This window comes from Monodon monoceros, unplaced genomic scaffold (assembly GCF_005190385.1).
Source record: "Monodon monoceros isolate NGI ecotype Baffin Bay Population unplaced genomic scaffold, NGI_Narwhal_1 Super_Scaffold_2, whole genome shotgun sequence".
Lineage (NCBI taxonomy): Eukaryota > Metazoa > Chordata > Mammalia > Artiodactyla > Monodontidae > Monodon > Monodon monoceros.
Genome location: NW_021703776.1, coordinates 81,446,634 through 81,459,650, shown reverse-complemented (window position 1 = coordinate 81,459,650; position 13,017 = coordinate 81,446,634). Strand labels below are relative to the sequence as shown.

General features: G+C 56.7%; 1 protein-coding gene across 1 annotated transcript in view; it reads right to left on the bottom strand.

The window, feature by feature from the left end:
- Positions 1-13,017, bottom strand: part of SND1 (staphylococcal nuclease and tudor domain containing 1) — a 418,829-nt gene that overhangs the window by 8,356 nt on the left and 397,456 nt on the right. The window contains exons 17-18 of the mRNA XM_029233933.1: positions 5,814-6,002; positions 536-677 (exon numbers count right to left, since the gene is read on the bottom strand). Coding sequence (XP_029089766.1) covers positions 536-677; positions 5,814-6,002 — 331 coding nt within the window. The remainder of the gene's footprint in view (positions 1-535; positions 678-5,813; positions 6,003-13,017) is intronic.

Sequence of the window (13,017 nt, the reverse complement as noted above, 5' to 3'; positions counted from 1 at the left end):
GGGATGACTTCCCCTAGAGTGCCGCCAGTTACCATGGCAACTGGCTACCACTCAGGGCTGTGGCAACCTCTGGAGAAGGAGAAACCCCAGCAGAGGCGAGCCCAGGCTCCCCCTCCTCCCCTCCCAAGGAAGCTGAGGGGGAGAGGCACTGAGCTGAGCCGGCTTGTGCTTCCTGACCACACAGAGCCAATCTGTCCGTTGCTTCCTGATACACGTTGAGGGCTACAAATCCTCCTGCACAGCCCTGCCAGGGGTGTCTGGGACTAAAACAATTACCTAAGAGTCTCCAAGTACCACCCAGACAAAACTGGTTACCTCACCAGTCCTCAGAGGACCTGCTCAGCCTCGCCCGCTCCGGGGCTCACTTGCAGTTGATAAAACGACCTCGGGCCCGGGAGGTGGGCAGCAGCCGCAGGCTATTTCGGGGAGGCCCCCGGAAGCCCTGGGCTGTGTCCCTCCCTCCCACTCAACAGAGGGGCCCTGAGGCGGGCCAGGTCATGGCAGCAGCCGCGAGGGGCCGCGCCTGTGCGCTCACCCGTCTCCACATCCTGCACGTAGAAGTGCAGGTCGTCGGTGATCTCGGTCACAAACACTGGCTTGTAGCTGGCCGAGCGCTCCTTCTCCTCCAGCACGGGCGCCACCTCCTCCACGGGCTGCTCCTCATAGCGGGCCCAGACCTGCGTGTGCCGTCAGCACAGGGGAGGAGGGCATGAGGAAGTGAAGTCAGAAAGGGTGCCAGGAAAGGGGCTCTGGGCAGGGGGAATCACTGCCCCGGTGAGTGAGTGTGGAGGTGATGTCACCACAGGATGAGCCCCTGGAACCCTCCTGCCCCTGGCTGGGGATGGGAAGAGCACTTCCCATCCAGCGGCTCTGACGGGCATGAGAAGCTTATTGAAAGTGTAGGTGCCTGGGTCCCACCCCAGCCTGCCAAATCAGGATGTGCTCTCAGTGTCCCAGGGAAAATGAGTCAAAACCAAAGTCTCCCCAGCAGTTCCCATTCCCACACATACCAGCGTGTGAGAACCTCGGTGCTGGAGTGGTGCTGGGTCCCCATCTCCCTCCCTCATACCACCCTGCGGGGGTCACTCTGAACTCTCCAGGCCCTCCCACTGTCACAGGGCCACAGGCGCTCCTGAGACTCTCCAAGTGACAGCCCCGGGCCACGGAGGCGAGGGCTGTCACTGGGCGAGGATGCCTCCGTTCTCACCTCCAGCAGGCTGCTCTGACCCCGGCTCAGAAGCTGGGCCACACCCCTCCACCCTTCCCTCTCCCTCCCTCCCCTAGCCCTGCACTGTCAGGGCTGTAGCGGCTCAGAAGCTGATTCGGGGTGACAGCACGTCAAATCCAATCCTGCGGCCAGGAGATTATCCCAGTAGTGAGGCCTGTCATAGCAGGGGAGGGAGGTGGCTCTCCATCTGAGCGCTGGAAAGGGGGTGGGGGAGTACGGGGGACTGGACCACACACGGGGTCCCACAGACACACACACAGGAATGAGTGGGGTGGTGATAAAATATTAGCCCAAACCTTACATGCTTACTAGGTACCACACTAAACATTATCCAGGTACTGGCTCATTTAATCCTCACAGCAACCGTTTGAAAAGGTATAAACGTTACCCCTGTTTTTACAAATGAAGAAACTGAGGCACACGGGCTTGCAAGATGTAGCAGAACCGGGATTTGAACACAGGTGGCCTGGCCCTAGAGCTCTTCAAGGGGAATTTTGGCAGTGACTGGGCCTCTGGACACAAAAGATAGTACTGAGCAATGGGGAAAGTTGTAGGTGGGGAGATGTGGACTCCGGTCTTTTCATTTTGCCCTTTACTTTGCTGTGTGACTTTTGTCAAGTCACATGCCTTCTCTGAGTCTTTTCTTTTCTTCCCTTGCAAGAGGTGGCAGAGTATGACCACATGATCACGCAGCTGACACACGGACTCCTGGGGGGGCATCAGGAAGCAGCTGAAGGGCAGGAAGGCTGGAATTACTGAACCACTTTGGGCCACACCCGCAGAGGCCATGCTCCTGCCTTTAATGTGGCACGAGTGTGTGTCCTTTCACTAGGAGAGGCAAGGGCCCCGAGAACTGGAACGAGCAACAGGGACTTTCTGAGCCCGGGCGAGACTGCCAGAGGGTGGCGGAGAGGGATGGGAGAGACATCAGCTGGCCCCAAACTTCTGCCCCCTCCCCAGCAGTGGCCCTCCTGACCCGGCAGTCTGTCCTCTGCCCCCTTTTCCCACCACACCACCCTCCAATCTGTCTGCACTCAGTGCCCCTACCCGCTCCAGACCAAGTCAGCGGCCCTCCCCTCTCCCATCGTGCTCCCTCCTTTCCCAGCACACAGCGGGTTGGAGAGGCAGGGCCCCTGTACTGCCTCCTGCGTGGGCCCCCATCCTAACCCCACCCGGCTTCTTCTTCCGTGTGGATGAATTGGGAACAGACTGACAGGCTGAGAGCAGAAACTGCTAACGACTCCTCAAGTAAAGGTGCCTCAGGTGACAGCATCAGGTTTCCTCCTGGGAGAGAGGAGGTGGAGCATCTTCCTGGGCAGGTGCAGGGTGGGCAGCGGGCTAGAGGTCACAGATGATGTAAACAAAGCCTCGGGTTGGCCCTCAGGCCCCTCTCCTACAAGGAGGCAGCAATGGGCCAGTCCTGTCGGTGTCCCACAGCTCCCGGGGCAGCAGGAGGGGAGCACAGGGGTGTATACTGCTGCCTCCTGAGGTGAGAAAACACGGGAAGCACGAGGTTGCTAAAGGGCAGAAGAGGGAGAGCTCCTCCTCAGATGGAGGAGCTCCACTTGTAAGACAGGACGGGCTTGGCCCTTCAGTCGTGGAGCCGTGCGGGGTCCCTGCCCAAGCTGGTCAGTGTGGCTTCCTGGTGGGAAGGAGTCAGTCAACTGGATGGGCTTGGCCGCCCAGGTCCCCACCCTTAGAACAAGGGCCTGCTTTGCCCACACTGGCTTCTGTTGCCCCCTGCAGAACCTGGGCAGGGAGGGGACAGACACATCGGCAAGACACCCTCTGTGACCCCTCCATGGCCCTGGCTACAGACACAAGTGGGCAGTGGGCAAGGGAAGCCCCTCCCTCCTCTGCTACACGCTGCTCCGTCGCGCCATTTCCTGTCCTGCTCAGATCGCTTTTGCATTGCGGGGCCAGGTCAGGAGTAGAGGCTGTCTCCCCTCCTGTCCTCACCCTGCCCCTGGCCCTCCCTCCTCCCTGGGGAGCCCTGGGTGCACCTCCTGGCAAACGATGGGCAGTGTGGACCGAGGCTCCACTGGCTGGAGCCTTTCCTTTCTAAATCCTATTTAATATCGCTGCTCAGGAGGCTCCGGAGGTGGGGCTGGCATGGGGCCAGTGGGGTGGAGGCCTTCAAGCCTGCGTCGGGGAAGCCAAGCTCAGTAAAGGCCAACCAATGGCCAATAGAGCCCTGTCAAGGGCCCTGCTGGGGCACAAAGGGGGAGGGGTGATGGCGGAACAGTCCAGACAGCTGCCATCTGCGGCTCCCTCTTTGGTCCTCAGACCTGCCCAGGATCCCTAAAGGAGGCGGAGAGGGGAGCCCTGCATCAGCCTCCTACAGAGGAAGGGGAGGGCCTGACTAGCCTCTTCATGAGGAGAGGCGTCTGCAAGGCACAGGGAGGGATTAGGCCTGGCAGGGAGGCAGCTAAATTCTCAGAGCTGGGAATACAGCACTGCGGGGTTTCCCCAGACAGACCTGCTCAGAAATGTACACGCACATAATCACACCCACCTAAGACTTCTGCTTGCTCCTTGTCTCACAAAATCTCTCCGTATTACTTTCCTCAGTCAGCTCATAGGTACCACGATGATCTTTTAACCCCAGATGTGCCTGTCTCTCGACAGCTAAGGCAGCTCTCATGGGGTAACCAGTGGGGCAAGGCTGGGGATCCTGGGGACACCTCAGATATATAGTTTACTGTCCCCCAGAGGACCACCAACTTCTCTGAGTGCAGCTAACTGTGAGGGCCGCTGCAAGGCTCTGCCCACACTATTCCTGGGTCCCGGCCCCATCAGGATGAGGCAAGTCATGTGAGGTCACCCCGGGATCCTCGAAGAGGCTGAGATGTGCAGGAGAGGGACCCAGGAGGCAGGCAGGCCCCCACCCTGAGGTGGTGCGCCGCATTTTAATTGGACCGGAATAAAACCATGCAGCCTGAGTAAGTAATTAATCACTAGCAATTACTCCTCAGCACCATCACGTGGCACCCGCGAAATGACGACTTGGGTTCTTTCAGACAAATCCACTGCGTAGTAAACAGTGATGCCCAGTTCAGCACCTAAGCAAGGGACCACCCTCCATCTTTGGCCAGATTCCCTTCTCTGTCCTCTCCTTGGTCCCTCTGGGGTCTCTACTCTCAGAGGGCAGAAGATCACTCAGATCTGAAGAGATAGCTTCTCAGCTCAGGTGCCGAGTAGCCAAGGAGCAGGGCCGGGGGGCAAAGATGCTTTCAGAATCTGGGCCTTAGAGGCCGGTGCTTGCCACGCTGAGACCCAGCTGCTAACTTGTTCAGCCTTTGCACGTGAGGCCCAGCACCACGTCTCCTCCATTTCCACGTGGCGAGCAGAGGACATGGAGGTGGCAGTCTTAAGTTCAGCTGCCACAAACAGGAACTCCAAGAGGAAGCTCCTCTGCTGGAGCCAAGGCTGTCTGCCTCCCCATCAGTCTAGGCAGAGAGGGTTTAATGTGAGCAGAACTGGGACAAGGAAGGGTGGAAATCTCCTTGGGGGCCCCATGGTGGCCTGCTCACTCCTCCAAGGCATGGACAGTCCCTGTTACCTGTCTTGGCTTTTGGGGCCAGCTCTCCCCGGGGTCCTTCAGGCTCCAGTAGGATCGGTCACCTGCCCTAATCTCTAGGGGATGGGAATAAGACATACACAGAGATCCAAGAAGGGGTCCCGGACCGGGCCCCTGGGGGAAGTGATGTGTCCTCTCTCAGAGGACAGGTGGGAAGAGCCGGAGTGGGGGCGAGGCCGAGGGGCCTTCCGGGCCCCAAAGCCCTGACTCCCTGTGGCAGGTGCCTGGGCCTCGGCTCTGAGAGGCGAGTTGTAAGCCAGATGGCTGCCCCATGGGGAAAGAAACGTTTATTCCTGGAACAAATTTATGGCTCAGCATGGCCGTCCCATGAAATCCTCCTCAGACTCAGAGAAGCCCTGACACATTGGTGGCCAGCTGATTTATCCCCATTATTGGTGCTGGGCTGTAAGTCAGTGGCGACAGGCTGGGGGCGGGGGGTGCCGAGCCCGGCTCCCATCACCCAAACCACTGGGTTCTCTAATCGTCCATTTGTTTCCAAAAGCTGCTTTCCGACCCGCCCCCCTTGTCTCCTCAATGCAGTGTCTGCAGAGACTGATGGGCTGTAAATCTGGGTCCTAACAGCTTTATGCATCTCCTGGGGCAGCTTCCAAAATGGGCTTCCCTGCAGGGCAATGTGAAGGAAACTCAGACGTGGGCTGCAGGCCAACGGCCTCTCTGAGAGCACCGGAGGGCAGGGTGCAGGAGGGAAGGCTTCCCGGTCTCCTGTGGCCCAGGGGCTCCAAGGTCACCTTCCATGCTGCTTCCTGCTCCAGGGCCACCAGAGCTGGCCCAACAGGGAGTGCTCAGAGCGGGTCCGGGGCCATCTCAGCGTGCGGTTCCTGACATGGGGTCTGAGACCAATGCCAACCGGGGTCACTCAGTTGAGGGGTGACAGAACCGCTTCTGTCTGTCGTATGGAGACAGCGGTGCTGGTGCATGGGGGTGGAGGGGAGGGTGAGAGAGGCAGCCGCCTCCTCCCCGGCCAGGCCCAATTCCACAGCCTACCTTCTCTTTCTTCTGCTTGGCGGCCTCCTCGGCAGACAGCAGGGACTTGTAGTAGGAGCTGCGCTCAGCGGTGAAGTGGACCTTGGAGAGCGCGTGCTCCACCAGCAGGACGGACAGGTTGGCGCTGTCGATGTGCAGCCAGCCGATGAAGTTGCCAGCCTTGTCCATGCCCTCCACCTCCACCTCCACCTGGGGAGCAGAGACAGGGAGCGTCAGCCTGCAGCAGGGGCCCAGGGTGGGCAGCGGAGGAGAGCGGCCCTGGGCCACTGCCACCACCGTCACTCCACGGGACAGGAGTAGCTGCAAGGATGAGCCAAGCAGAGTAGGAGCTTGTGGGAGGCTCTTAGAACACTCCACTTGAGTGCTGTGAGCTGGTCTATACTTTTCAGCCTCTTGCAGCCCAGAACCATTGTTGACAGATACGTCACTGACAAAGCAACTTCAAAACTCCCCTCTCTTCTCAAATCCCCTCCCCTTCCTCTTGGCAGAGAGCTACTAGGGTAAACTTGACTCTCCTTAGCTTAAGCAAGCTCTCTCTCTCTCTCTCTCTCTCTCTCTGTGTGTGTGTGTGTGTGTGTGTGTGTGTGTGTGTGTGTGCGCACGCGCGTGCGCACAAGCATGTAGATAAAGGTCGGGGTGAGACAGGCAGCGGCTGTAGCTGTGGGGACATCCCACTCTTCTTCAGCACCCATGGAACCACAGCTCTGCCCTGAAGACAGGCCCTGGGGGAGCAAGGCAATCCCCGAGGACAGCGGAACTTGTGTTCTTCCCGGAAGAGCTGAAAGAAGTAATGCTTAATGAAGGTAATGAAAGAGGTGGGATGAAAGCCAGGTGAGGAGAGGAGGGAAGGGGACACGTGAGCAGAGAGATGTGGGCAGGAAGTACACTACCACACGGGGGCGGGGCGGCTCGGGGGTGATTCCAGCAGGAAGTTATCCCTAAAAAAGCGTAACTGGAAGGGTGTGCTCACCACCATCAGCCCAGACCTCAGGGCCCAGTGCTATGGCTGATCCCCAGACCCTGCAGGATCCCTGCAGAGCCCAAGGGCTCCCGGGCCTCCTCCCCTGAGGACTTCCCCAAGACCCAGGACCCCCAGACCTGGCATGGACTCTGCTCCCGCCTCACGAAGGCAATGGCCCAGGAGGAATTCCTTCTTTGATCCTCTCCCAACCTCTTTCTTCTCCTGCTAAAGGGGCCTGTAAAAGCCTTTGCTGACAAACGTAAAAACTTGTATTAATTTAAACGGCTTCAAGCTCGATTAAGCAATAAAATGAATGTCTAAGTACCTGGGAATTCTCTGAAGCCTGGGCTGGAGCCAGTGGCAGAAGCCAAGGGCAGAGGGCTAGGTTCGAGGGGCGAGGGGGGAGGAGAGCAGCCCGCCCACCTGGCGGAGTCCTGACTCAGCAGGGAGAGACGCAGAACACGACTCCCTGTAAGCAGACAGAGGCGGCTTGGGCGGCGGAGGGAAGGCAGTGGGGGTGGGACCCTAACTTCTTCCTACTCTTGAACACCCTTCTTCCTACTTGAGGCCCCCCCGTTACCCCTTCAGGTGGAACGCAAGTTCAACGACACCTGAAGCGGGGGTGTGGCACAGAAGGGAATACGCAGAGTTTATGAGAGCTAGAAAAAAAGAGATGTTATACCCATCCAGTCCAACTTGATTTTGTCGGCAGGGAAACTGATGCACAGACAAGGGAAGTGGAGCTCGCAAGGGTCAGAGCTGGGAGCAGAAGCCAGGCTGCCCTGCTGCCTTCTTTCCCTACCGCCCACTTGACTTGGGAGCAGAAAAGACCCTCCCCTCCTCTTCCCCCACAGCCTCTGTCTCAGGAGCAGTCCTTCCTTCCTCCAGGCACACCTCTGACGCCCCTTCTTCGCTTTCCACTGGGTTGAGGCCGGCTCCCTCCACCACCCTGCACTTCCCTGGTACAGCCGGGGCGGGCAGAAGTGTTGGGCTCTGCTGGGCTGGGTCTACCCCACGCGGGCCTCACACCGCTGAGGGCTGGAGCAGGGAGAACCAGCGTCCAGCACCTGGAGGTGGCAAAACGTGTCTCTCCTTTCTCGAATTCTGGCAATCAATTTACTGGAGGACCTGCATTTGTGGGAGAGGTCAGGTGGGCAAAATGGTACTTGATAAAAAAAACAGGGGCCCCAAGAGCTCATCAGCCAATAAGCCACCTAAATTCACTTGAGGTGAGTGACAGACTCCCTGAGGAACCCTTTGTCACCTTTTAAATGCTCGGGGCGCTGAAGCACTGGGCGCCCCTACAGTGGGAGGGCTAAGGATGGAGGAAGAGGCTGCCAGGCTTGCAGCGGTCAGACAAGAACAGGGATGGGCAGATGATACATGAGAAGACCATCTCCTTCATTTGCCGAGCTTTATCACATGCGCTAAGGCCAAGCAGCAGCAGGTCCCAGGAGAATTCTGGGAAAAGCAGAGGGCTGCCTGCCTTGTGCCTGGGGGCTCATGAGACAACGGGTAGAGTACGGGGTATTGACGCAGGCTCCCACCACCAAACCACTGGGCTCCTTTGCATTTGGGGGCTCAGGAGACACCTGCTCATGACCAGCTGAAAGCAAATCAAACTGGAACAGTTCCCGGACTGACGCTGAGCCCAGGCCCATGCCAGCACCCGCATTCCCGACCTCTTGTCTTCCATGTGTTCACTGCCAGGTGTCCTTTTCCTAAAACTGAGGATGGCTGCCCTGCTCGAGCACAAGGCCTCCCTCCAGCCCGAGGGCTTGTGGTGGGCCGGTGTGACAAGAAGCTTGATGGCTTCTCTTGGCACCAGATTCCTGGGATGGAGACAAGAACCTCAGAGAGATGATTTGCAGAGGCAACTGGCCAGGTACAACCCTTCTCTCCTATAAGGTGCCCGCGCTCAGATCCCACTCTACAAGGCCAATGTCGAATTCACATCTCACCCTGAGGCCACAAACCAGATGCCAGCCTCTCAAGGCTCCCACTAGAGGGCGACCCCGGCGACTAGCAGCCACACCTGGGGCCAAAACTGCTGGGGAGCAGCCAGGCTCTCTTGGCAGGTGAGCTCTGGCTTTACACTTACCCAGCCGTTCCCTTCCTGCAATCGATATGTTAACTTGGGCTTGACAAGCCCCTGGGCCCAGCCAGCTGCAGAGGAAAGAAATCTCTGGCCTTGGGCACTGTGCTGCCGCCCAATCCATCCTGCGTTGTAGAGGGAGATAAAGCTGTCGCCCCAGGGTCTCTGCTTCCCCTTTTATTACAGCTGCCGCCACCACAGTAATTTCTCAATCAAACAGCTGGGCTCAGGGGAAGGTGGGCTGGGCTTAGTGGAGGGATAGGGCTGGGCCAGTGTTCCCGCTGCTCCTGAGACGCTGGGCTTTCACGCGCAGCCTCTCTGCCCTCACGCTGTGCTATGTCTATCCTTCTGGCCACGCCCCAGCCTGGATGGGCACAGGGGTTCAGTCTGAAGATCAAAGTCTTGACTCTTTAGCTCTGGGAAAGTTGCATGGGAACCAAGCAGAGGGTTCAGCAGGGCGCTCCCAGGTGGGTGTATGTGTTCATCCTTCATCATGTCTCTCTTTCATACTGACTGCTAGGAATTTGTGACTTGACTATAACATTATGTGGGTCCATATCTGTAAAAGCTCTGTTTCTGTGTTCAACTTTAAGACTCAGCCTAAAGACTCAAATTTCTGATATTTTCTCCTAATTAAAATATATATATACATATACACACGCATAGGCTTATATACAGTTATTTGGGGTACTTATCTCTATAAAGTCATCATGAACAAGGAATTAGGGAATCCTGAACCACTGCCCCCAGGGGAAACACAGGGTTAGGTTCCTACAAGACTCTAGTCACATTTTTATCAACTTATCAAAACATAACCTTCTTCTATGAGTGTTTCTGTTTAAAGACACTGCATTTAATACATATTGATGATTCATTAACACTGAACTCACAGCCAACAGCACTGTAACTCATGCCTGAATAAAGTTTATCTAACACATGGATTTTCTCCTTAAGGCGCATCACAGCCTCTTGTACTCAGGAACACTAGACGGCACTTCAGCGCCATGCTTGGAGGCCATTTTTAACTACAACAAAAAGTGCAAAAACCGGAAAACCGTGGCACTAAATAGACCACGAGGAGGGCACTTGTTTGCAGAATGAGAGCTGAAACAAGAAGGCAGAGCCACTGCCTGTGCAGCCTTAGCTGGGAATGTGCTCACCAGGAGACTGTGCGCATCTACAAATGATCCAAAAAGCACCAGGAGTACTGACTGAGGTTACAAATAAATTTTAGTAATTAAGTGAATTCGCAAATATGGACTCACGTGTAATGAGGATTGACTATATACAGATACATAGACAGCAATTTCCTACAAGCTGCCTCGAACTGTAGACAGGAGTTAGGGGAGGCTCATTCTTGTCAAACACACAAGAAACCTCTTCTGGTTTCTTTCTGCTACCGCAGCATTAATGAGATAACTATTCATGGAGTGTGGTGTAGAGTGCAAAGCGGTATACAGCATGGCTACCTGTCTCTCTGGCATCTTGGAATGTTCCAGGAAGAGATCTGGACTCACCGTCTTCCTTGGGAGGCCTCCTACAGCGGCATGTGACCTCAGGTAGGTCAGGCCTTGGGTGACTACTACAGGCTGCCAGAACACTTCATAAGCATGTGGGCATTTGGTGTGTACACAGGTGGGCTGATAATGGCCTTGAGGGGACCACAGGGTATGTGTACATGTGGACACAAGCAATGTCAGCAAGGGACAGATGATGGCTCTTCTTCTCACTCCCCCTCCTCAACGCTCATACAGAAGCCGAATGCCGAGACCTAGCAACACACGGAGCTGGAGGGAGGAGACTGCCTCCGGAGAGACTATGAGAAGGGGTGGTGCCACGTGGAGGAGGCGGCTTGGTGATAACTCTGGTTAAGACAGAGCAAGAGGGCTTCCCTGGTGGTGCAGTGGTTGAGAGTCCACCTGCCGATGCAGGGGACACGGGTTTGTGCCCCGGTCCGGGAAGATCCCACGTGCCGTGGAGCAGCTGGGCCCGTGAGCCATGGCCGCTGAGCCTGCGCGTCCGGAGCCTGTGCTCCGCAACGGGAGAGGCCGCAACAGTGAGAGGCCCGCGTACCGCAAAAAAAAAAAAAAAAAAAAAAAAGACAGAGCAAGAGCCTAGATGTCCAAAGGTCACACCTGATCCTTAGGCACTGAAGGACACGGAGGTGCTGCCTCACTGTGCACCCCTGCTGGTCTGGTCACCTGCCAACATCTCTTGTCCTGTGCTCTTGGTACTGGCAGAGTGGGTGGGGATTTTGTGGTTCTGAACTAGGCCCCGTGAGGTGAGCTCTTCCAGCTTCCACACCACCCTCCTGTGAAGGCTTCCCTAAACCTCAGCCCGCAGTGAACTGAACACCTGGTCTGAACATCTATGGGCTTACTCTCCCTTTGGCACGTAGGGGCCAATGTACAGCACAGAGGTCAAGAGCACCAACTCTGGAGCCAAACAAATCCACCCACCACCTGCGTGAGCTCTGGTGAATCAGTTACCTTGGAACTGCAATAGTACCTACCTCAAAGGATCTGTTTTGACGATAAATGCACTAATGTAAGTGTGCTAAACACTTAGACGAGTGCTTGACATACAAATGCTGCTTCTTCATCTTCATCAATTATTTACTTCTGGGGAAGGGCAGTTATTTCATTTCAAAATGTCTTTACTCTCCACCTAGACTGGCAGCTCCAAGGCAAGTGAAGCCTGTTCTCTGAATCTGCTCCAGAGCTGGGTGTACTGACTGCGCCATGAGGTGGTAGAAAGAGCATGAATCTTGCAGTCAGACAGACCTGGGTTCAAATCCTAAATCTAGCCGTGAAGTTTTGGTGACGTAAAACTGCTTCCTCTTCCTTCAACTAAGGGCCAGCTGACAGCAGCCAGGCTGGTTACAACCAGCAGCAGCCCTGTGTGGCTGAGCTCAGTTCCCTTGGTTCTTAACACCCAGAGTGGGAGCTGAGGGAAGTTCAGGCTGACGGGAAAACCTAATGAGTGACTGTCCCCAAACCCAGCTGAACAAACAGATGCCTTTCTAATCAGTGGAGGGGGGAGGGATCCTTCTCCACCACAGGGCCGATCGGGATGTGGCCCAGCCAGCCATGCCCAGAGGGGGAGCAGCTAGCCCCACTGGGCCCGGGCTGCCTGCGGGCCGGGGCAGCCAGCAGGCCCTGCTGCCTCACAGCGGGACACATTAAGGTGCCACTAATGAAGCTGTTCTGGCTTATTTACCAAATTAATACAAATGGCACAGGCTGTTAATTTGCACGTCTCCTAATTACTGAGGAAGCACCCCCGTCCCAGGCAGCACACACACCTCAGTGCCCACCCCAACAGGCTGTGGTCTCACCCTTCGCAGCTGCGGGTGCGCAGGGAAGGGCAGGAGGGGAGGAGGAAAGAGGAGACCCTGAGCAGTTCCTGCCCTCCACGGCTGGAAGCAACCCGGGGAGGGAAGGTGGCGGTGGCCCTGAACGTTTTGTTTCCCACAGCCCTCTTCTCAGCGGCTGGAGCGTCCTGGTCTCCCCCCGCCCCCCGCCACCGGTCCCCTTCTGGATTCTGTCCAGCTTCTTAACGCAGCGACTACTTCGATCAAACAGGCGATGGGGGCGGAGTCATTCTTCCACTCCAGGCAGTGAGACACAGTCTGCCGGGGTGCAATGCCGGGCCAGCCAGGTGAGGGGGTGTGCAGGAAGCAGGAGAAACAAAAGGCAGACAGGGGCTGATGTTCTTACAGAGCCGACGACGCTAACCTCTCCTGGCCCCCCAGCCAATCAGCCTTCTGAAAGAGTACTGTGTGCTGGGGAAGAAGACCAGATAGCTCAGCTGTAAGACCACAGAGGAAATTTCAACCACCTTGGGGGGTTCATTCAGCTGTCCCTCTCCTGCTCCAGGAGCCAAGCTGGATGCCCAGGGCTCTAAGTCTGGGGCAAAGCTGGAAACACGCAGGTCCCCTCCTGTAGCCTTCTTCATGGTGGGGTCGGGGGGAAGTGAGCTGGAGGCCGCCTCCACGGAAAGGCCAACCTAAATGAGGCAGCCAGGGGCACTTAGGGCAAAGGAATTTTAAAATATTAGACCAGGTAGGACATACAGCAGGGAGCGTTACGCTCCACGTGGTGACTCAGGGCAGCCAAAGGAGGCACAGCACAGAGGCGATTTTTGGC